This window comes from Scatophagus argus, chromosome 7 (genome assembly GCF_020382885.2).
Source record: "Scatophagus argus isolate fScaArg1 chromosome 7, fScaArg1.pri, whole genome shotgun sequence".
Taxonomy (NCBI): Eukaryota; Metazoa; Chordata; class Actinopteri; family Scatophagidae; genus Scatophagus; species Scatophagus argus.
This window is the reverse complement of record NC_058499.1, coordinates 13,073,219-13,096,007: the sequence shown is the minus strand read 5'-3', so window position 1 is coordinate 13,096,007 and position 22,789 is coordinate 13,073,219. Positions and strand designations below refer to the sequence as shown.

Here is a 22,789-nt window from a genome sequence, read left to right as displayed (position 1 = left end):
TTACTTTATACTAAAGTAGCCTACTTTGCATCCACTCATATTTGACAATTCCACAAAGTTCTTCATATAGACAATTTATATGGACAAGGAGAAAAAAAAAAGTAGCAAAAAAGAAACTGGGAACTGTGAGGAATACACGTAACAGTCAAGAATATCACACACAATCAAGCTGATGCTATTGTTTATTATATATCCTTCTGTCAGGGCAGACCAAGCAGTGACCCTTCCAACAGATAAACTCAAGAGCCCACAGCCCCGTTTGAAATTAGCCTCCCAGTTCAGGTGTTGCTGCTGCTGCTGCTGTTGTTGTTGTTGTAAAAAGAACGACCAGGGCTTCCATCTTCCTCGAGCGTACCATCTTTAACAGCCTGAATCTGATGAGTCATATATGCACACATTCATACATGTACTTTTTATACAGTAAATTAAGACTAAGACTTAACTGTTTATTACTTGAGTGTGTCCAGGAGAAGCTTAATAATGTTCTTTCTAGCTGGTTTAAAATACACATGTTCCAGTTAAGTAATTGGTTGAATTCATCATTTTGATAACAATACAGAAATCACAAGTACAACACTGGAGAAAAAAACAAAAACAAAACAAAGTCAGTATTTCCAAAGAAAAGGTGAACAGTCCTGTACCCCGTGGACTATAGGGCAGCTCCATCTTTAGCTTAAGAGCTCAAAGTCCTACAGCTATTCCGGGTTAACATCTTATTACTCCACCTATCAACAGTGCTGCTGCTACATGCGTACTTTGGCACACGAGTGCTCAAACAATCAGACACATCCTATGTATGCATACAACCATCACAACTCCAGGAATTGATCAGTAGGCCCATGAGAGGAGGGTTGGATGGATAGCATAAAATGTCAGGAGAGGAGGGCATTAGGACAGAGGGGTAGTGCAAGGTGAATGGTCTAGCCCTTGACGGGTGAAGGTTTGAAACTTTGCACTTAACACTTTCCTTTCCCTACCCAAAACGCTGTGAAAACACATGCACAGTTCAAAGCCGTGGGTTGACAGGATTCAGGGGTGGGGTTTGTGGTACAAAATTCATGTATTAAAACCACGTCCTACAGTGCCATCAGCTGGAGAAGCCCCACCCGCTCCGCTAGCAGCCACAGCAAAAAGCCCAGACACAGAGAAAGCCAGCGAAGATACACCCAAAATCAGTGCTCTTGTTGACATGCTTGTTCTCTCTCTCTCTCGCTCTCACACGCTCACACACACACACACACACGCCCCTTAGACACAAATGGTTGAAGTTACAAAAGTCTGAAGAAAATGAACCATAACAGTGACGTCTTCATCTACGCATTTGCTTCACTCGCAACTTCCTTTTCTCCAATCTCAATCTCCATCTCCTCGTCGCCATTCTCCTTGCTGTCAGTCTTCACCTTCCCTGCTTCTTTCTGTTCATTGAGAGAAATACACCACAAAACATCCAAATCAGCATTTTTTTGTCCCTTTCAGACATTCTTTTGCAAAAGCATGCCTATCCCTCCCCCTGGTGGCTGCTGTAAGAAACACAGTTTTTCACCTTTGAATCCCTCTCTGCAAATTTTTGGAACATGTTGGCATAGATGAGTTTGTCCTTCTCATGCTGCTCCTTGATACGTTTCTGACAAAGAACCACCTGGCAGGACGTAATAAAGGAGAGGTGAGACAACCATATTTCACTGATGTGACAAAGTTATAGCAATGGGCGAAAGATGCAATGAATGATTTCAGCTTTTTTGATCAGATATGTCATAGTGCAATTTGATATGATCTGAAGGATAACGAACAAGTTTAAATGTGGGCTTTATCTGAGTGCACAGAAATGTCCCTTCTTTAAAACTGGCATGTGGTTTACCAGAAAATGCAGAAGCAACAGTTTACTAGCCAAATGAGGTGATGGCAGATATTTAATACATTTAAGACAGCACCATGTGCCCTGACAGCACAGTGACTGTAGACCCAAAGACCTCACAGCCAAAATTAGATTGTATAAAAAGAGAAACATTCATATTTTTTTTTATGTAATGAACCTTTTTTGGATTTGTGACAAACTCAATCATCATGATGGCAAAAAGTGCATCATACCTGGCTCTTGGCAGCTTTGTTGGTGGGATACAGCTGAACAACTTGCTGGAAGTCATCTCTTGCCTTGTCAAACTCCTTCATACAACACAGTGCCTCTCCCCTTCGGAATAAAGCTTTCTCATTGGATGGATCCAACTCTAGAGCCTAGAAACCACCAACACAGTATGATGAAATGTTTGCAGCATTTATTCACACAAACTATACTCACTGTAACAAAGAATTAAACCACTTCTCACTCCAACACAGACAAATCTCTAATCTGCTTAATTCTGAATGAATGTTTCTCAAATGTGTGTGTGTGTGTGTTCACCTCACAAACTATACCTTGTCACAGCTTTCTAGAGCTTGGTTTGGCTCCTGCAGTTTAAGGAAGCACATGGCCAAGTTCAGATGTGCAGCCAGCCGCAATGCTTTTGCTTTCTTCTCGTCCTCCTCTGACAAACCAGACTCATGTTCCAGCCACGACACAATCCTTTTGTATTGCACCGATGCCTGTTTGTATTTTCCCTCCTAAAGGATATGGAATCAGTACATTAGAAAACATGAAAAAGTATTAACTTGTCTTAGCTGAAGAGGGGAGGGATGCCCATCGAAACGATCAAAGCCAAAGTGGTAGTGAATGACTGTGCACCAACCCAAACAACAGCAAAGGCTGGCTTACATTAAACAGAAGAGATGGCACCACAAAAACTTTGGCAGCCACTTAAGTAGAGTCTATGTGTGGGAAACGTGTGTGAGGTGTTTGGGATGCAGCAAAATAAAAAATGACTACTGGGTGGGCAATGTTGATAGTGTGGTGGGCTACCATATGCGTTACGTTAGACCACCGTGAGTCGCAATACTATTCATATTCAGCAAATACATTAGTGTTCAGTTTGAATGCTGCATAAACACCAAACACACCTAAAAAGTGAATTGCTATGCGACTGACTATACAAATAGATTCAACAAAATATCAGGGCTATCAGGTACATATAAATGTCACGAAACCCGACTCCTGGCTACATGTCAGTGCCCACAGACGGCAGGTTGTTTGTTAAGTTTTGAGGATGTCTGTCCAATCTCCAATCGCTTAATTTAAGCAGATAACCGGTGTCAATGCATATCCTTTAGTAATGAATGTATGGGGAAACCCTGTGCACTCCTGCATACCTTAAAATACTGCGTTCCTTTTTCTTTGACAACACTGCTTTGTTCCAGTTTCTCTGCTGTATTCATCTCCCATGATTCCTTAGCCTAAAGAAAACAGACATTAAATTAATTCTGTCGTTGTACACATCAGACAAATAAACGGCCAACTTGGGCCAAGCTCTGTTTACCTTCTCAAAAGTTATCAACTTGATTTTGTACTGCAGTGTTGCCCCGCCCGGAATATTATACTTTGAATTTCCTGCAGTCCCAAAACCATACCTGCAAATACAAACACAATTATCATTAGTCATCTCAAATGTAGGATAGACATGTTGTATTACCTTTTGCATTCTAACTTCAAGGTATTTTGTCAATCAGATTTTGTGGTTGAAGTAATTTTGTTATGTCACAGTCTCAAACTCGAAGTCAACTGTGTTAGCCAAATTTGACTCTCTTTAGAGCCCAATTGAATTCAACACACTTAACTCCCTCTTTAGTCCACTAGCAGGAGACAGGGATAATATTTTACTTAAGACAACTGACTCCTTAGTAGGAAAACCCACATAATGATCGGATGGAAAACAAAAAAACAAAGAAATACTCAGAATACATCACTAAAGAAACAGTCTGTATTTGTCTAAAAACAAGTGATCATACTTAGGCTTTATAGTGAAGAGTGCCTCCTCTCCCTGCTCCATAGCCATAATAGCTTTCTCCACTCCAGCTGGCAAGCCAAGACTCTCTCCATCTCCGATCTCAAACTTCAGTTCTCTCTCATCAAATACACGTCCTTCACAGGAACCCTCCACAGTTACTGAAAGGAGTTGAAAAATTGTTGCGGTTAGATTCTGCCATAAATCAGACTCTACATTTCGCCACAAACTTAGATATGTGGCAGCTGAAGACAAGTGATGCATTTTCCAAACCAAAACCAAAATCCTTTGCTTTGATAAGAATGTCTGTAAATCAGTCAATATCAAGCATGGGATTACTTTACTGTAATGTGTAACCCCCCCACGCTGGTCAGCGTCTTCCTATGAGCACGGCGAAGATAAATGAAGATGAAATGCTAACAAGAGAGACCAGTTTGAATCCACTGCAACTGTTTGTGTCAATTTGGGGGAGGATATCTTAACTCTTGAAAGTCAAGCCACCTTTCACACTTACAGCGGGTGAATATTTGATAGTCAAAAGTCCAATTTGGAAAGTGTCACATGATCATCAAATGTATGGTGAAGTTTAAAATAAGCATCGGCGCACTAAACCATTTCACCAAGTAGACACCAAGTTCATCTTGGATGTCTTTTCTATGGCCTAATCCAATTAGGGGGTCTGGAGAGACAAATACCTTGATGCAAATACATCCCCAGATATTTAAAAGAGTTATGGTCTCACATGTTGCTTAATAAATAAAGAAATAAAGAAATGTAATAAATAAAGAAATGTCACTTATTGCCATTGTTACACTGTAACAGCTCTCACCTAAAAAAAAATACACTGAGTTGGTGTATGATTTGAATGAATAATTTCTGGTGACGTTGATCTTGCTATATTTTTACTCTTAAAGGGATGGTGAATAAAAAATTGCATCTCCATAAGAAGAAGGTGTGTCTGAATGTATTACCTTCAACAGCAGCTCCTTCATTAGGTTTGGAATATCCCTGTCCTTTAGTAATAATGCGACGGATAATTCCTCCATCCTCATCTTCGGTTATGTCCTCGCCTCGAAATTCAAACAATTCCACCTATAAGTTTGCAGACAAGTAAATTATTTTTTCACATCAATGAAAAGGATCAAGACATGTTGTGTTTCAAGCACAAACCCAGGAACAAAGATAATAAAAATAGCTTGATATCATTGAAGCTTACCTCAAAAACAAGAGTGGCATTGGGGGGTATCTTAGGTGGGCTGCCTGCAGACCCATAAGCATACTCTGGCTTACAGATGAGCTGACACAACTCCCCCACTTTCATTGTGGCTACGCCGATATCCCATGCCTTTATCACTTGACCTAGACACATAGAAAACTGTTAACAACACTGGCTGTGCAACTGTGCCAGGTGAATGTTCATGTCTCTGCAAGATATGAAACCAACCTTTGCCCAACTCGAAGGAAAACCTCTCTCCCCTGTCTCTGCTCGAGTCGAAATGAGTACCATCCAGAAGTGTGCCTACATAATGTACGAAGACTTTGTCACCAGTCATGGGCAGCTCTGTGCCTGTGCCTTCCCTTTTCACCAGCTGGAAAAACAGGCAGCAAGAAGAGCATTTATCCAAATCAGGGATTTATTAAAAAAAAAAATCCATCATGTATGCAGCTGGCATGTAAAGCCTTTAAACAAAAAGCCTTACATGCCAGCTGCGTCCTGTGTACCGACCCTGCAATCTAGTTCTTTGCATTGTAAAAGGTAAAGCTGCCAAATCATTCATAGTGAATGACCGTGAGCTGTAACGTCTCATTCAAATCTATCTCTGTCTGTGTAAATGCACCCCATCAGCCTTAATAGCTTTTGCATTTGCTCCTTATGGAGGACTCTAGATCTTTCTAGAAATGTAGATGGTTGAAATGACTAACTATCCCCGTTGTTGACATCCTGTTAGTAAGTCAGCTATGTAACCAATGACAAGAAAAAATATAAACAGTGTTACTGTGTTGTCAGCGTTGTGGTTACCCTGTTAGCCGTTTTTATTGACAGTACATGCGACAGCCGAGCTAACGTTAGCCTAGCTGAATGAGTAAACACCAAGGAGACAGATAATCACTCAGCTAGCTGGTTTAAATATGCTGCACCAAAACACTACAATTTACCTTTAAAACACCCCCGTCTTTCTTTGGCGTGATATCCTCTCCTTCCATTGGGATGGTGTTTTGTCCTTCAGTTGTCTGCTCCTCTGCAGTCATTGTCATTAAGTAGTTTTCTATCTTCTACTCTGACCTGCACTCCAATTCAAACTAACACTGACTAATAGGTGGCTAAAGCTAACTAATGCTACTTCTCAATTCACGTCAATTGCAGCAAGCAACAACCCTACTAAGGTCAACGCTAGCTTGCTAACTAACGCTTCTTAAACCTCTTCGGTATCCTCACTAACTCGTGAATGCCGCTGTAAATAAAATAATACGCTACAGCTTAGAGCTAGCCGCGTTGAAACCGTGCTAACGTTGTGCACCAGTCACACTTGTATCCGGGCAGGATGAGAGGTAGCTCCAAGTCCACGTTGTTTAGCAGCCAAACGTCTGACAAGCGCTTAAAGAAGGGGAGAGAATTTTCCAGACGTTCTAGGAGGAAGGGGGGGTGAGATTACGTTTCGGCGTTACTTATACTATAAGGGCGTCTCCCGGAAAGGCGGTGCACACTCTAGACTGAACAAGCACATAATTTACAGACGTTGTGCCATGAAATAGATAACGAATCGTGTACTCACTTCAAGTGTAATGTAGCAGTCACGTAGCTCCGTATTGAATGACAAAAATAGGAAACAGAATTACATAGCCCCGTCTTCGCAAGCGTTGCAGAATATTAAAAACACGCGCTTCTTGTTTCATCTTGCACCCTATTGGTCAGATTCGCTGTCCATTTCTCTGGGTTGGCGCGTTGTTGAATCGGCGGTGAGACGAAAACATTAACACAAAGCAAAAACTTATTTTTTAGAATATCTGCGGGTAAGAATCTCAACAATCTCTGTTCAGATGATGAACAGCATTAAGACTTAAGCCGATAAGGTTATCTATTATGTTATTAATGACATAGCTATGGATTCGAGACCGCTGGCGTTGAAGTTTTTGTTCCTTAACAGCAGAAGACAACAAAAGAGCTCGTTGTGACAACCTTTAAAATTAAATGTTAGCTGCCTGACATAACACATACGCTAACTGGGAAGCTGTGTAGTCAAATGATGATTTATGTCGTTGTAGTGCATAGATGTATATTGTAGAAAAATAAGGCAAACTTAATCAGAAATTCGCCACGGTTGTAATGAGATTGATTGATCTGCGTAAGACCAGAATCCAGCCTCAAAATTTGCTTCATGCGTAGACATAACATCTCTATCAGAAGTTAGCGCTTGTAGCTAACACAAACCAGTCTAAACATACTGTGTATAGCTTTCAGTTGATTAAGTAGCCAGGTGCTCGTTTCATAGTGACCATGTCTGAACAGAAATCAACTGAATTTTGGCATCTTTCAGGCAGGTTCACGAACATGGAGAATGGCAGGTCTCAGTTTCCATTTCCATACAAACCCTATAACATCCAGGAGCAGTTTATGCAAGCCCTGTATGGGGCACTTGACCAGGGCAAAGTCGGCATCTTTGAAAGTCCAACTGGAACGGTATGTATGTGTGCATGCATATAAAAGAGATTACAGCAGGAGCCATTAGATTTTATTGACTGATCTGTGTTTTCACCACATATGTCCTATAATCTAGGGAAAGTCTCTGAGTCTGATATGTGGAGCGCTAAGCTGGCTCACGGACTATGACGAGAAGAGAAGACAGGAGGCAGCTGCTCTGCTGCAAGAAGGAGAAACAACTCTTTCCACTTCCTCCGCTCAGTCCTCCACAATCAGCTCCTCAGCGGAGCCTGACTGGATCACTGATTTTGTGCAGAAAAAGGCAGAACGTGATTTGGTGTCAAAATTGAAGGTAAGAATGCCATTGTGCTACACACGTGACCTTGGTGTGAACCTCTGAGAATTTTGTCTTTCAAATGTTATTGCATGTTTTTGCGTGTCAGGAGGAAGAATTGAAAAGAAAGAAGAGAGAGGAGCGACTGGAAATGATCAGAAACAATGTTCAGCTAAAGTATGCAATGAAGAGGAAAGTAAGTGATCAGACACAATGACAATTTTAAGATAATCCAAGGCTCTAGAAGTCAATATATGAATTCTCTGTATGTATCTGTAGAGCTGTGAAGATGATGAGGCATTCAAGTTGCTCCAGCTCAGTAAAGAGGAACAAACAGAGACACAAGGAGATCATGAAGATGAGGAACTTATCGTCGCAGAATATGAAAGCGATGACGAGTCAAAGAGCAGGAGCAGGTGAGAGCAGCCAAGTATTTGGCTGCCAGTTATATCAAAAAAGAAAAGAATAGAATGCCTTTATTGTCATTGAACAGCAGTACAATGAAAATCAAATGTAACTCCTTGCATTTGAGGTGCAAGATAAAATACATGTGCAGAACAAACAACTCAACATAAATAAGCAGCAAGAGTGGAATAAACAGTAGCACGAATAAAAATGTCTAAAATGTATTGCACAGTCCCAAATATTGCTTAAGAGTTGAGTTCATCAAATGTTACATCATGGTGAGAAACTAAAATTACAGCAGGGTTTGTTTGCTCTCATGCTCAGGTTTTGTGATGGTGAGGATGACACAGATGATGAACTGGTTGAAGAACATGTCACTAAGGTTTGTTAGAGACATATTTCACATTCTAACTGTAAAAGAAGAAAGAGCGTCCCACTGAATAATGAGTGTCTCACGTTACACTGAAGTGAGACTACATACATATGTGTGTTCTTAGATTTACTACTGCAGCCGCACTCACTCCCAGCTGGCCCAATTTGTCCACGAGGTTCAAAAGAGCCCTTTCAGCAAGGACGTCAGTGTGGTCACGTTGGGCTCACGGCAGGTGTGTGCTCTCACACACACACACGCACACACACTCTGAAATATACACCCACAGACTACCAGTAAAACGGTTAGATTTTAGTATATTTCTTTAAGTCTCATTGTGACTACAAGCAGTAGATGTAAATGTACTGAGGAATGTTTGATCATGATTGCTTACTTAAAGTGTTGTTTGGAGACAGAATGTGATATGCTGTGTTTTCTTGAAGGTGATATTTACTCTGTTTATCAAACATGCCAGTGTTACAACTTGGCATTGAACATTTACTGCTTACAGCAAAATGATTGTCAACATAACATCTGACAGTGTTTGCCCAGTAAACATCAAACTGTGTACTTTCCAGAATCTGTGCATCAACGAGGAGGTGCGTCGCCTGGGCAACATCCAGCACATTAATGACCGCTGTATGGAGATGCAGAAAAACAAACATGGTGAGAGCCCCCCGCCACACACGCACTGGCTCCAAAACTACTGATCTTACAGAAGATCAGTACCAGCTAACGTCAACCTTGTATGAGATTTGTCAGTTGTAAGAGAAATGTTGCTATTTACGATATTTCGAATGCAATCAGATAATCCTTAAACAACCCTCAGTGCTGTTTTAACGCATAAAAATAAATAAGAAGAGTTAATCCTAGCAGCGCTGCTCGTTCTTCCCTTTTGTAGAGAAGCAGCATGATGAAGAGGGCGTAAAACGTAAGCGTGGCCCAGCAAAAAGTGTGTGTCCCTACAATAAAGCTTCAGCACTGCAGCAGATGAGGGATGACATTCTGGGGACAGTCCATGATATCGAACAGCTGCTGAAGCTGGGCAGAGAAAAACATTCCTGTCCTTACTACTCGACTCGCCTCGCCATTCCCCCTGCTCAGGTAAAACTGTCCTCCTTTGTTCATCCCATCCTGTGTCGCATTACTTTGGAGACTGTTTGCTTGCTTGTTCTGCTGTTAATGTCAGTCTTAGTCTTCTTCCCCACAGGTTAACCTGGGGAGCAATAACCAGTCGCTTTTTCAATGCAATCTGTATGGTCTCTGCTTATTGTGTCTGCATAGTTGGTGGTGTTGCCCTATCAGATGCTGCTTCATGAAGCTACAAGAAAGGCAGCAGGCATCCAACTGAAGGGACAGGTAGGACTAGATGTTATTTTTGAGCTTCTCTTGTTCTATCGTATATTTTATTTCTGCTCAGCAATTGTCAATATTATCATGCAAATCTTAAAAAATACTTTTTTTAATGGTTGAAATTCCCCACCAATGTTGAAGACACTTTCTTATAAGTAGTTTAATCATTGGCACATCGCAATAACATTTCAGAACAAAGATGTAAACACACAGAGCCAGTTTGACTGGGAAATTTTAGATTGTTTGGATACCTGGTGATTCTGCCATACTTTTATCAGTTTCATACAGTGGCCCTGAGAGCTCAGTGTACTACAGCTTACATGCAAATAGACAAAAAACACTATCAAATTAAGAAAATGTCTTCATTAATTTGACATCACATGTGCAGCATAACAGGTACCAAAAAACAGAAAAGAGCCAAATACAGGTTTAGTTTCAGCTATTTGAAGTGGAACTGATTTAGCGTATTACCCACCAGTAATCTGTTTCTTCATAGGTTGTCATTATAGACGAAGCTCACAATCTTAGTGACACACTCTCCTGTATACACAGCGCAGAACTCAGTGGAGCACAGGTAAACACACTTGTACAAATTATGTAGAAAATGGAAATTTATATCATACATGTTCCCTGTGATATGCTAAAATTGGAATCTTCTACAGCTTTGTCGTGCCTACTCTCAGCTCACCCAGTATGCTGAACGCTATAAGTGAGTATACACACTGGCACACTGCACTCATTCGCAAATTAAATATTGTATTGCCTGCTGATGTTAATGCATTTACACCATCAGGAGCAGACTGAAGGCAAAGAACGTGATGTACATCAAGCAGATTCTGTTTGTGATTGAGGGACTTGTGCGGGTGCTGGGAGGTGAGTGCTTTTGGGCTAAAATTGGTTTTCGATGATTGATTACTGGCAGTCAGCGACGTGGTTTGAAGGGGAAATTGCTGAACAGGGCACATGCAACATTTTCTCCTATGATGTGAATGTTGTCGCTGCAGGTAAAGTGGGGCAGAATCCACAGAGCCAGACTACACAAGCAGGTCAGTCAATAATCCACGCTGTGGCTGCAACTATTGGTTGTTTGATCTATGAAATGTCAGAACATGGTGAAAAATGAAAAGCCCAAAGATGACCTCAGATGTCTTGTTTTGTCCACAACTCAAAGATATTCAGTTTACAGTCATAGAGGAATCACAGAATTTTGACTCTCTTTTTTTTTTCATTATTATTCCTCAAACCAATTAATCGACCATTGTATTTATGCAATAGCTGATGGCTAATCGATTAATATTTGCAGCTGTAATACACAGCTAAGCAGACGTTGCTAACGAGTCACATCTCTTTTGTCTTTTAGGAACTGAAATGCACACAATAAACAACTTCCTCTTCAAGGCTCAGATCGACAATATCAACTTATTTAAGGTAGTTAACAACAAAGGTGTTATTATGCTGATCACAGTCATGTTTTTCAAACACCCTATACAAACTGCAAACTTCCACTGTCCCTTTAGTTACAGAGATACTTTGAGAAGAGCATGATCAGCAGAAAAGTAAGTTTAATGTGTTTTGATTTATGCCTCATATAAACTACTAAATTTTTGTGAGAGAGATCTACGGTAAAATGAAATTAATGCCACGCTTGTCTTCTCTCCGCAGCTGGGCGGCTTTGTGGAGAAGTACGCAGGATCAGGTGTGAGTCTGCACACTCAGAGCAGCTCCAACAAGGAGAACCGACGCACCGAGGGCTTAAACCGCTACCTTCAAACGCTACAGAGCAACCAGAGCACTGCGCCAGGTGAGTGGGCTGATGCTTACATCACCCACCACAAAATGACAAAACACAATTTGGAGGTGGACAATTTTGTTGCTGGCATGTGGCATCAGTTAATGACAATAAAGGATCATATTCAGCAATGGAAAAATCTTAAAAATGCTTGATTTCAGAAAAACCTACTGAGCTGTCGTTCATTCTCCTTTGATAGACATTTTCCACTGACTTGCACTTGCACAGACACCACCTACAGTTGAACCACTACCATAAAAACCCACCACATCACCTTGTTTGTAAAGTGCACAGGCAAGAGAATAAATATAATGCATGCTGCTGCATGTGCAGATGTTTTCGTTCTTTTCACACCATGTGCATACCCCTCACATACAGCCATTTGTGTTTAGCAATCAGGTACTTTCCTGCTCCCGGTTGTTATTGATCGTGGTTTATCTTCTCTTTCGGCTCCCGTGTGTGCAGTGTCTTTAGCAGACCAGCAGGGGTCTGCAGAGACAGAGAAAGTGCTGTGTGCATCTCCCATGATGCAGGTGGAGGGTTTCTTCTTGGCTCTCACCAGCAGCAACACTGATGGCAGAGTGGTGGTGCACAGACAAGGTACCATTGTAAAAAAGTTGAACACCAAATAAGCAAACTGCAACAAAATCAATGTTATGAAATACCCCACTTGTTTAATTTCCAGGTACTTTATCAGAGAGCAGCGCCAAGTTCCTGCTGTTGAATCCAGCAGTCCACTTTGCACAGGTGCTGAAGGAATGCAGAGCAGTCATCATCGCAGGAGGAACCATGCAGCCTGTAAGTTATCTCAAATCTGCTAAAAATAAATGAAACCCTTGCTGCTTAAGTTTTATAATTCTAAAAGATGTGATATGTAGGTTTCAGACTTCAAACAAGAGCTACTGTTTTCTGCCGGAGTGGAAGAGGAGCGCATCACTGAGTTTTCCTGTGGTGAGTGACCCATTTCATATCACTGCAGTACTTTGTAGAGCTTCTCTGTTTGTGTTTTTTTATGATGCACTCTCTCTCTGAGCGATGTGTTTATCAATATTTCTGTTTACAGGACTTTTTGATGAATAATATAATGCTCGACAGAAACTCCAATAAAAGCAGTTTTTCAGTATGAGAACTAATTTTCTGTTTAGTTATGCGGTTGGATTGACTAGATACAAGAGTCATGATTCTGGTTCAGGTAATAGGAGGTGGGAGATCATACAGTGTTATCATATCAGAACAGACCAAGAAGACATGATAAACATGGTACAAACAAACAAACAATACATCTCGTGAACTAAACCATAGTGTTTTTGTTCGCCCATAATGATTCTGTGTTGAGGAAGAGTTTTTTTTCCCTGTCATCACAGGTTGAATGATGATTGAGGTAGATTGTTGTGTCATAAGGTACCTGAACAACACTTGTGCTCCTGTGACACTGACATACAAAATTAAAGACGTGCTATGTTTTACTTTGTCCTCAGACTCACAATATCTGTGTGAAATTTTAACTCTGTGATCTACTGTTAATACACACGAACAAGAAAGTCTTGCAGATGTTATGTTCTGTGTTATGTGTTGTTATATTTTACACTTGTATTGTTATATTTATATCAATAAAATAACAGATCTATTTTTTTGCTGGATAACACTGTCTGCAGGTCATGTTATTCCTCCTGAGAACATTCTTCCCCTCGTCTTGTGCAGCGGCCCATCCGGTCAGGAGCTAGATTTTACTTTCCAAAACAGAGACTCTCCACGCATGGTAACATATGCTTACTGTTTCATTAAGTCCTTGCCATATATCATCGAATGCAGCTGTGCTGTTTACATAAACCATTACTGCAGATGTGTGGCTGTTTGTTGACAGATGGATGAGACAGGGCGCATTCTCTCCAACATTTGTAACGTGGTCCCAGACGGCGTTGTGTGCTTCTTCCCCTCTTATGAGTACTTGAGGCGGATCATTTCCCACTGGGATGCCAGCGGTGCACTCACTCGTCTTTCTAACAAGAAGAAGGTACGTCAGTTACATGAGGTCTTCTGTTAAATAAGCTGAAAAAAGAAAAACGTTCTTTATCACGTTTTAATGCGGGAAAATAATTCCTAAAGCGAAAAGAGAACCACCCATACACTCTTTAAGCTCTCACAACCACTTTTCTCAGATCTTCCAGGAGCCCAAAAAAGCCAGCCAGGTCGAGCAGGTGCTGAGCGAGTTCTCTCGTTGTATCCAGGTAAAACTGTCAGCGCACAAACATCAGCTCTTGTGACAGAGCGTTGACAATGTGTGCGCTACCATCGCACATTAATGTTTGCACGTCTCTTCTCCTTTCATTAGAGGTGTGCTGTGGACGGCGGCGGGCTCACGGGAGCGTTGCTGTTCTCTGTGGTCGGAGGAAAGATGAGCGAGGGCATCAATTTCTCTGATGACCTGGGCAGGTGTGTGGTGATGGTGGGAATGCCATACCCCAACATCAAATCCCCAGAGCTGCAGGAAAAAATGTCCTATATGGACAAACACTTGGTGAGATTCATTTCTGTCCTAATAGTCTCCAGTGTATCCACAAACCTGGCAAAAACAAGTGCAAGGTCAAAGGAGTCCTTAAACGAGTCTCATCAGAGATCATTTTTTAAGTTTTCAGTAGTTTTTTTCTTTCTTCTTTATTTATTTATTTCCTTTTTAGCCTCACAGTGGAGGCAGGAGCCCTGGCCAAGCACTCATAGAAAACCTCTGCATGAAGGCTGTTAATCAGTCCATAGGTAATGATGCAATATTCATGAGTTGTTATTAAAAAAATCATTAACAGTAATTAGATAGTATGCTCAGTACTCGTATGCATTTGACTTCACCTGCCTACAGGAAGAGCTATCCGTCACCGTGGCGACTATTCCTCCGTGGTGCTGTGTGACAGACGTTACTCTCGACCTGCTACGCTCTCTAAACTTCCTGCATGGATCAAAGAGCGCACCAGCTCACACACAACGTTTGGCCCTGCGTTTGCTGCCTTACGAAAGGTGAGAAGCAAGCACGCTTATGACGTATCCACCCTAAAACCACGGTATCGCCACTAAAATGTATTCACACGCTGACTCTTCTGTTCTTTTTTTCCTAGTTCTTCCTGGAGAAAAAGCAGAAGCAGGTTTAGTCTCAACTGACATTTCTCCAGTATTCAACTTTACCATAGTTCAAGACCATAGTTCAACTAAACCCAGCGCGACTCAATCTGCAATTTTGTGTGTAAGATTGCTACAGCACTTTTTGCTGCTCTTTATGTTCTTGACCATTTTGAAACCATCAGATCTCTTGAATGCTCCTGGAGTTCAAAGGTCCACCAGAGAGGCTGTTTTTTTGTTCCCAGTTCATCATTCTACCTTTATTTTACATGCCAAATTGTATATTTTTTGTTACTTGTGTTCTGCTTTGGCTTCCTACCATCTCTAGTTAAGAGAAGTGAAGATGAATCAGAGAATGATGTATTTGATGGCACACTGCAGACAAAGGTCAAAGGCATTTATTAGATTCACTCAGGTCTATCAATCCTGCAGTGCCTTCTAATTCAGTCTGGAACATGTGAGAGGAGAAAATGAATAATAAATACTGAATAAATTCTGAGAAAGCACTGGCTTGGGCATCCATGTGACTGATTTACACTTGAAAATACTAAATATTTAAAGCACTCAATGTACAGTGTTATGTAACTCAAAAAATACTTTTATTTTGATGGAGAGATGTTAGTGAAATGATTTCAGTGAGTGTTCTTATATCTGCTTGTTTAATTTTATTAAAATATTTTTATGACAAACATAATAAAATTTTATTATGAGTTTTAGTGCTGCTTTGTTCAAATGCGTAGACAAACAAATGCACTTATTGTCATTATTGGCTATTTTACAGTGAAAGTTTCTGTTAGCAGAACATGTTATAATACAGAGTGACTGGAAGTCCTTAGTACACAAAATTATCCAACACTGCCGAATACTGTCCTTATCAGTGCTTTAAGTGTTGCATTGTCCTTCACATTATGCCTCCCAGTCATCGTCATCTGTTGTCGAATGTGGGGCAGGAAGTGGCGGGATGACATCTGACATCCTGGCAAACGCACCGCCGGTTCCAGCAGGAGCGTCACCTGACTCCCCACCTGCTGGACCCTTACCAGATATGCCTGCAGAGGGGACAGGACACATTACTTACGGTCTGCTGTTCCACCAACTTGCAGCAATATTTTTAAATCTCATCTGATAGAAAAAAGACCCTCACCTTTCCTTCGCATGGCAAGTTTATTGAAGAGATCAGACATAAAGTCTCCACCACTTGATGCCGCTCCCACTGCTGAGAGAAATAAATAATCATGTGTCAGTATATTTATAATTATGTTCATTTATTCCCCAGTGCTGAACTTCAAAGAACAAGACCAGATAGCAGCAACAAGAACAATAACAAGACTAGATAGTTGGTATGTGCAGCTCTCTCCGAGAATTAAGTGTGAGGTCATGACCTGACCAGCAAACCAGAAATGAAGACAAAGAAATGCTGTCTGATAATTAGAAGATAGGACTGTAATCAAATCAACCTTTAAATGAGGTTGACATTTGCAATATAAAGGGCAAAAAGCCATGGACTGATATACATACTGTGTGCATTTACATATGCACATACACTGATATTCTGACATGCAGTCTGACACACTGAATACAGTCATAGATGAACTGTGGATCAGTCATGCGCTGCTTTGATTGCATGGCTTCCCCATCACTGCTGAAACTGCACTATGTAGCACATCCCCACTCAAACAATCTGACACCTTGCTCTTGCTCCTTCTGTTTCTTCTTCTCCATCTTGCGTTCTTTGACATTGCGTAATTTGGCTTTGCCGATGCCTCCGGCATTGCGGATAGACTCCAGGAGGCTGGCACGGCTGTCAGACGGCTGAACCACCTCGCTGGGAGCACCGGACACGGGGCCTGCAGTCAGAGGAGACAGTCAGGGGCGGCAGAGTGATTTGGGATTACGTCCATTAATGAAAGGTCGATCTAATTTAAGACAGTGAATAAGGTTTCTCTGTGTGTGTGTGTGTGTGAGAGAGAGAGAGAGGGAGGGAGGTAGGAGCAATTTTTCAACAAGTTAATACACTGTCAAATTCAATCATATTCTCCAAGTTTGTGGTGTGTACCTGGCAGATTTCTGAACTACACAAACCTGAACTTGCCACCCGAGGGACTTCTGCAAGACCATCAACAGGAAGAGGAGGTGGAGGAGGTGGAGGAGGGGGAGCTCCTACAGGAGTAGCAGGGGCAAGGACAGGCTCAGGAGGAGGAGGCGGGGGAGGGGGAGGTGGAGGAGGAGGTGGAACATTAGGTTGGAGCTGAAGGCCTGAAAACAAAGACATGAAAAGTCTACATCAGCTCACGAACACAGGATCAACATAAACCACAATGAGATGGCGGAAAATGCGGGGGAGCGTACCCGGTGCGTTGCTCTCCTCAGAGAAGGAGGGCAGCTCGGGGATGTTGTGTGTGGGTCCTGATGGGGCGAAGCCAGGCCCGAGGTCCGCGCTGTAGGACAAGTCGTCTGCGATGCCTGGCAGGTCAGGCAGGTAGGAGGGCACATCTATCTCAGGCACCTGGCCCAGGTCTGGCACATAGAAATAAGACTCTGCTGTCTGTTAGAGGGAAAAAGATGATCAAGATTAGTCATTAAAATTCTCAGTACCAAATTAAGTCAAGTTCAGACTGTTTTTGGATTGGACAAGGGTATTTGAGGCACCTGTCTCTCCAGTTGCTCTCTCTTGGTGATGGACAACGGTGCGTCAAACGGCTTCTCTTCTTTTTCAGTCTCTAGTGTTGTGTGTGTTTTTGTCACTGCTCCGGCCAGAGGATCAAGGAACACATATTTCTTGTATCTTTAAATAAACACACAAATCCAAAGATATGAGGGAGAGATTTCAATCTAATCTGCGTTTATGGTTCGCATCTGTGTGTGTGTGCGTGTGTGGACTCACAAGTTCTCTGTAGTATTAAAGAGCAACAGGGAGCTGACAGATGAGATGTTGCGTGGCAGGCTGCCGAGCCCCTCTTCTGTCTCATCCTCAGACTTTTTCTTATTGCTCACACACACTGGGAAATACATCAGCTTCTCCTAAAAGGAAGAAACGCAGACATAGAGTGAGAGGGAGATCTGGAAAATGTCAACTAAATCCTGAATAACGCAATTCATAAACACCAACAAAGTGCTCCTACACACAGATGCACGCACACACACGCAAACATTGCAATACCAAATTATATGGTCGGGGGAAATTGCTTCCAGGGGGATATATATAATGCATTTCTGCACCAGAGAAAACTGCCAGCTGTGTTTTCATCTTTTCTCCCTCTCTGACAAATACACAGAGATACACACACACAAAAAAAAACAACACACTTGCAAGACCTACTACATGCAGCGGAAAATATCCCGGTCTTCGTAAAGTTTCCTAAGAGGATAACAGAAAAACTGTGGTGTTCTCTATAAATAATGCAGGAGCTTGTGCTGAGCTACACAAACGCAGGCACACACGCACACACATACACACACACACACACACACACACAAACAAAGGGGCAAATAAAAAAATGCTGCACATTTCTACATGTCTATGATGTTTTCATCTTCTAATCAAGCATCAGTTTTAAAGCAAAAATGACAAGCTGGTATAAAACTGGGCTGCTCTGCACTGCGGAGACCTTAAAGTCCTGAAAGGTGATGTTTATCTTGTGCACACAAGTTATTTGTCTTCTGAGAACAAGGAATGATGAGGCTATGCTTTGAAGGCCATGGGGATAAATTGGGTTTGTTACAGAGACCCCAAAGTCCTGTGAGGTGACACTTTTTGTTTTTCATCTTTCAAGTTATTATCTGGAGCACACAAGATTAAATATATATAAATATATATATATATATATACACATACACTGGACTTTAGGGGCATTGCCTCATGTTTAAACCTGCCCCTTCTTGGTGAATACTGTACCTAAAGAACCCAGCACCTTATATTACAGCCAATGAAATGTTTCATTAAATGGATTCCAGTTGGTTATTTAGCTCGGTGTGACAAATTGAGACAGACATGGTTGAAAGCTTATCAGTGCCGGTTGAGTGACAAATGTTTTTAATGTGCATACTGCTAATCAGGAGAAAACAGCTGTTCATGAAAGAAAGATGATGGCATAAACAAAAAAAAAAAGCAGAAAATTTGCCAGCACAGTGAAGGCAGTAACACAAACATGTAAAGCATACTTTATAACAGACTTGTGCCATATTTTTCCACTAAAATATTTTCTTTTAACAGGTATACTGAATCCAGATCAGGTCAAATAATATATTAAAATACGTTAAATAAGTTTTAGACCTCATGTCATGTTAGGCTAAGCAAAGCAGCCCAGATGTCCTTCCCTGCCAAGTCATTGCACTTTCCTGAAGCACCCTGAGGCGATTCCAGGTCAGATGAGATATGTAATACCTCCTCAGGGAGACACCCAGGAGACATCAGATGCTCCCATCATCTAAGTCGGCTACTTTCCAATGTGAAGGAACAAGAAATTCCCCTTTCAGCTCCTTCCAGATATCGGAGCTTCTCACCCTACCATGGAGGGCCACTAAAGCTGCTTCTGTTAGACATTTCATTCCTTCGGTCATTAGTCAGAGCTCAGGTAACGGAATAAAGGTTGTGGCTTGGATTGTAGTCTGCCTTGAGGCTCAGCTTACACTTCACACATGCATCCCTGTGGATGTTGGAAACAGTGCCTATGGAGTGGCAAAAAAAGTGGTGGTTCCTATTTATAGAAAAAAGGAGACCAGACAGCGTATTCCAATTATCAGTGTATCACACTGTTCATCCTCCCCAGGAAATCCCGTCATCGTGCTGAAAAGTAGACCTTGGATTCTGGAGGAGTAAGGTGGACTATGTGCTAGCTGTGGGACACTGCCTCTGAACTGCAGCATAAATACAGCAGGGTCATAAATATAGGGGGTCACGACTTCAGTCCCCTGATGACCGGACTGAGAACTCTGTCATTATTCTCAGCAATTTGAAAAAAGCCATGTAAATAAAGAATTAATCACGTTTTGTTTTCTGCCTGTTTTGTACCTGGAGTTTTTTTCCAGTGTCATCTGTCTAAAGAGGCCCCAACACCATCAGACAAGCACAAATGTTCTTAATTACAGCACAATGGCTTGTGGGCTTCAAGATATTAGTTGGAGAACAGACTGTGAAACCACGGCTCTTTAAAAGTCCCACTTTTTACTGTTTACATAAATTAGAGAAAATGCATGTCAAAATCCTTTCCCTCATCGGCATTTTAATATAATCATCTTACCTGCAGGGCCTTCTCATCAAAGGGTCGTAGTTTATTCTGTATCCTGTGGCGGGGGCGGGTTTGCGAGGAGGGGTCTGCAGCATCGATAAAGATGGATGAGTAATCCTGAAGTCGATCTGGGGCCGGGTACTTGGCACTGGAGAAAACCTATACACACAGAATAAAAACTGACACAGCTGACAGACACAGAGCTAATTCCAATTTTCCAATGATTGTCACCTTATTGCGTCTCTTTTGTGTATCACAGTGGTTCTCAACCTTTTTAGCAAGAAGGACCCCCACAGCTCAGTCCAGTGCACTCAGCTACACTTCTAACCACACCAATGATTTCAAACTGGATGCTAATTGCACAAAATTGCTCAAATTAGTAGCTGTTTCTTTTCATGGTGTTATTTCATTTCTTCTGCTCATTTGCTAACTAGTTTTCCCACACTTTTCATTGCAAAAACACCTCAACTAATTGTTAAAGCTAAAGCAAATGTATTCTTTAAATCAAATCATTAAATCAATTTTTTTTTCTAATTATCTGAGCTACTGTACAGTCTCTCCACATACCCCTGGGCAACAGCAGCAGTATCCCCGTTTGGGTATCACTGCTGTATCATACATGCAATATGAGAAGCTGCCATCCAAAAGTGCACATGCTGCGTTACCTTGGTGGCCTTCTTACTGCCTTTGATCTTGTCGACACGGGCCTGTGCTAGTCTGATCCGGTCAGTGATGCTCTGCAGCTGGCGCCGGTTCTTCTCGACACTGTCAGACACCCTGGGAGCAACAGACACACACACACACAGTGGAAAATACATTTAGATTGCACAATCCAATATAGAAGAGAGCGTAACCTCAGACTCCCTTGTCCATTTTCTTTCTTAAACTTTGCAGGGAACTGAATCCTAAGAATGAATGAATAATGTAATTGTAGTCTTCTTGTGTTTAATGAAAATTAAGAGCAGGGGACACCTCCTCTACTTTCAGGGTGAGAGACGGGACTACCTCTTTTAAAACAAATGGCATAAACTTTGTCTCAGAAGATGGACTGCAAATGTATTAGACTCCAAGCCACTAAATATGACAAAGTACTTTATGGACAGCAAAAAAAAAAAAAAAAAAATGCTGTAACAGATGATGTGAAGACAACAACAACAACAACACAGAAAAATGCAAGCAGATCACATAATTTGCGAGCCAGTAAAAAGATCCTTTAACTTATAAAATGACAAATATATTTAACTGGTTATCATAATAAATGATCATTTAAATTTCTTTTGAAAGACTAATTAACAAATCCTTTTAGCACAACTTATACCTGATGCATACCACGTTAAAGCGACAGTTACCTCCAAAATCAGTAGATATCAGATATCAGCTATGAACTGTGGTGCTCAAAGCACAAAAAATATACATTTAAAAAACTCAACAACAATGTCTTGTTCTAGAAATTATAACCTGGTTACTAAAGCTATTGCACAGACTTTGCTGGAACTGTTTGAGTTTTTCTAATTTATTTTTTTTGGTGCTTTGAGCAATACTAGCTCCATTTACTGTATGTTCGAGAGATATCGCTGCAACTCGGCAACTCACACCAAAACAATCTAGATGGTCTAATAACACTACTGGCAAGAGGGAAATGATAATTTATGATTTTGAGGTGAACTCAACCTTTAAGCATGATGTTAACATACAATCCCACATTATACATGGCATAAATGACAAATTCTCTTTAGCTAATTTTGTGGTCTGTCAACTGCATACCAAGAGAAAACCATGACACACTCACACTCCAGTTGCAATAAAAGCCTTCATTGTCGTTGGTTCTTTAAGATGCTACCTCTGGCTCTTATTTGTGTGTGATTCTGAACTTGCCTTCGGAAAATATCAGTAGAGATGGTCTCCAAGTAGAGTAATGCATCTGCTATCTGATGGACAGCCTCCTCTCTCCTCAGGTCTGGCTGGATGAGAGGCACCGTGTACACCTGGCCCTCCAGGCAGTGCTTCTGGCTCATCCTGAAGACAACAACGCAGAACAGCAAGTTTATAATCAAGAACAAGGGCGTGTGTTACCCAGTCAAAACTCTGACTGACCTCGGGATCTGTATGACATGACTGAAATAAATCAAACTTTCAAAAGAATCCGTCGAATCTGTGATTGTTGTCAGATTCAACACCACAAAGCGTCAGTATCGTTAACTAAACCGTCATTTCTTTACGTTAGCAAACCACACTTGTCGACCTCACCTGACTCTCACATGACAGTATGGGAATATACAAACGCCCAAACCAATACGATGAAGCTATGTTTTTAAGTTTTAAACCGTGACCTGGCACAAGTTGATCCCTGTAGCTGTATGTGATAACGACAACTGCTAAAAAAAGCAAAGAAAAGATATTCGAAACAAACTGACAGTCTCTCCGAGCTAAAGAAAGCATCGCCTCCAGCCTCAAATCGAATAATATCAGCTCAATGAGGAGTTAAACTGCGAAAGCTTGTCACTTGAAAATATTAATCTTACCTGACCATGGGTGTTGTTTGCCTGATAACGGTTACAAAATATATAATAAGAAGTCGCTATGCTGTCTGTGCTAATCATCCGAGCTAATCATTAGCAAAACAACGGTTGCGTACTTCCGCATCCACGTGTCATGTGACCATGCTGGTGTCCTTGGATGATAGTGTTGCC

At 41.4% G+C, this 22,789-nt stretch overlaps 3 protein-coding genes across 5 annotated transcripts; 1 reads left to right on the top strand and 2 right to left on the bottom strand.

Annotated features, from left to right (window-relative positions):
* Positions 1 to 164: 164 nt before the first annotated feature.
* fkbp4 (FKBP prolyl isomerase 4) lies at positions 165 to 6,506 on the bottom strand. Its single transcript, XM_046395113.1, has 11 exons — positions 6,030 to 6,506; positions 5,317 to 5,461; positions 5,089 to 5,231; positions 4,844 to 4,964; positions 3,877 to 4,033; positions 3,408 to 3,498; positions 3,241 to 3,324; positions 2,413 to 2,598; positions 2,089 to 2,232; positions 1,544 to 1,639; positions 165 to 1,415 (listed from the first exon to the last, which is right to left on the bottom strand). The coding sequence occupies exons 1-11, from the start codon at positions 6,126 to 6,128 to the stop codon at positions 1,314 to 1,316; spliced, it is 1,368 nt and encodes a 455-aa protein (XP_046251069.1). The 5' UTR covers positions 6,129 to 6,506; the 3' UTR covers positions 165 to 1,313.
* A 235-nt stretch (positions 6,507 to 6,741) lies between these two features.
* ddx11 (DEAD/H (Asp-Glu-Ala-Asp/His) box helicase 11) lies at positions 6,742 to 15,381 on the top strand. 2 transcript variants are annotated; one of them, XM_046395108.1, is made up of 27 exons: positions 6,742 to 6,884; positions 7,409 to 7,551; positions 7,649 to 7,864; positions 7,956 to 8,042; positions 8,126 to 8,262; positions 8,576 to 8,633; positions 8,749 to 8,856; positions 9,200 to 9,287; positions 9,523 to 9,725; positions 9,906 to 9,980; positions 10,471 to 10,548; positions 10,637 to 10,683; positions 10,768 to 10,847; positions 10,979 to 11,020; positions 11,335 to 11,402; positions 11,492 to 11,530; positions 11,637 to 11,775; positions 12,229 to 12,363; positions 12,449 to 12,561; positions 12,642 to 12,714; positions 13,419 to 13,522; positions 13,628 to 13,777; positions 13,923 to 13,991; positions 14,096 to 14,281; positions 14,442 to 14,517; positions 14,618 to 14,772; positions 14,871 to 15,381. In XM_046395108.1, exons 2-27 carry the CDS (start codon positions 7,423 to 7,425, stop codon positions 14,901 to 14,903), a joined length of 2,688 nt encoding a protein of 895 aa, XP_046251064.1. In that variant the 5' UTR covers positions 6,742 to 6,884; positions 7,409 to 7,422; the 3' UTR covers positions 14,904 to 15,381. The 2 variants fall into 2 exon arrangements, with proteins under 2 accessions (XP_046251064.1, XP_046251065.1); XM_046395109.1 differs by having other exon boundaries at positions 6,796 to 6,830.
* A 137-nt stretch (positions 15,382 to 15,518) lies between these two features.
* Positions 15,519 to 22,777, bottom strand: wash1 (WAS protein family homolog 1). Of its 2 annotated transcripts, none has more exons than XM_046395111.1 (11): positions 22,622 to 22,777; positions 21,975 to 22,115; positions 20,765 to 20,876; positions 20,112 to 20,258; positions 17,756 to 17,892; positions 17,521 to 17,656; positions 17,221 to 17,416; positions 16,954 to 17,127; positions 16,560 to 16,718; positions 16,016 to 16,087; positions 15,519 to 15,920 (listed from the first exon to the last, which is right to left on the bottom strand). In XM_046395111.1, the coding sequence occupies exons 1-11, from the start codon at positions 22,627 to 22,629 to the stop codon at positions 15,778 to 15,780; spliced, it is 1,425 nt and encodes a 474-aa protein (XP_046251067.1). In that variant the 5' UTR covers positions 22,630 to 22,777; the 3' UTR covers positions 15,519 to 15,777. The 2 variants fall into 2 exon arrangements, with proteins under 2 accessions (XP_046251067.1, XP_046251068.1); XM_046395112.1 differs by having other exon boundaries at positions 16,016 to 16,084.
* Positions 22,778 to 22,789: the final 12 nt, after the last annotated feature.

Coding starts and splice junctions, on each gene's coding strand:
- fkbp4 (XM_046395113.1), bottom strand. CDS start 6,128: ATGACAATGACTGCAGAGGAGCAGACAACTGAAGGACAAAACACCATC. Junction 4,034..4,843: donor TGAAGGAGCTGCTGTTGAAG/GTAATACATTCA, acceptor AACTCCTTTCAG/TAACTGTGGAGGGTTCCTGT. Junction 3,325..3,407: donor AGTTGATAACTTTTGAGAAG/GTAAACAGAGCT, acceptor TGTTTTCTTTAG/GCTAAGGAATCATGGGAGAT.
- ddx11 (XM_046395108.1), top strand. CDS start 7,423: ATGGAGAATGGCAGGTCTCAGTTTCCATTTCCATACAAACCCTATAAC. Junction 7,865..7,955: donor ATTTGGTGTCAAAATTGAAG/GTAAGAATGCCA, acceptor TTTGCGTGTCAG/GAGGAAGAATTGAAAAGAAA. Junction 13,778..13,922: donor GTCTTTCTAACAAGAAGAAG/GTACGTCAGTTA, acceptor CACTTTTCTCAG/ATCTTCCAGGAGCCCAAAAA.
- wash1 (XM_046395111.1), bottom strand. Junction 20,877..21,974: donor TCTACTGATATTTTCCGAAG/GCAAGTTCAGAA, acceptor TGTTGCTCCCAG/GGTGTCTGACAGTGTCGAGA. Junction 17,128..17,220: donor TGAGGAGAGCAACGCACCGG/GTACGCTCCCCC, acceptor CTTTGTTTTCAG/GCCTTCAGCTCCAACCTAAT.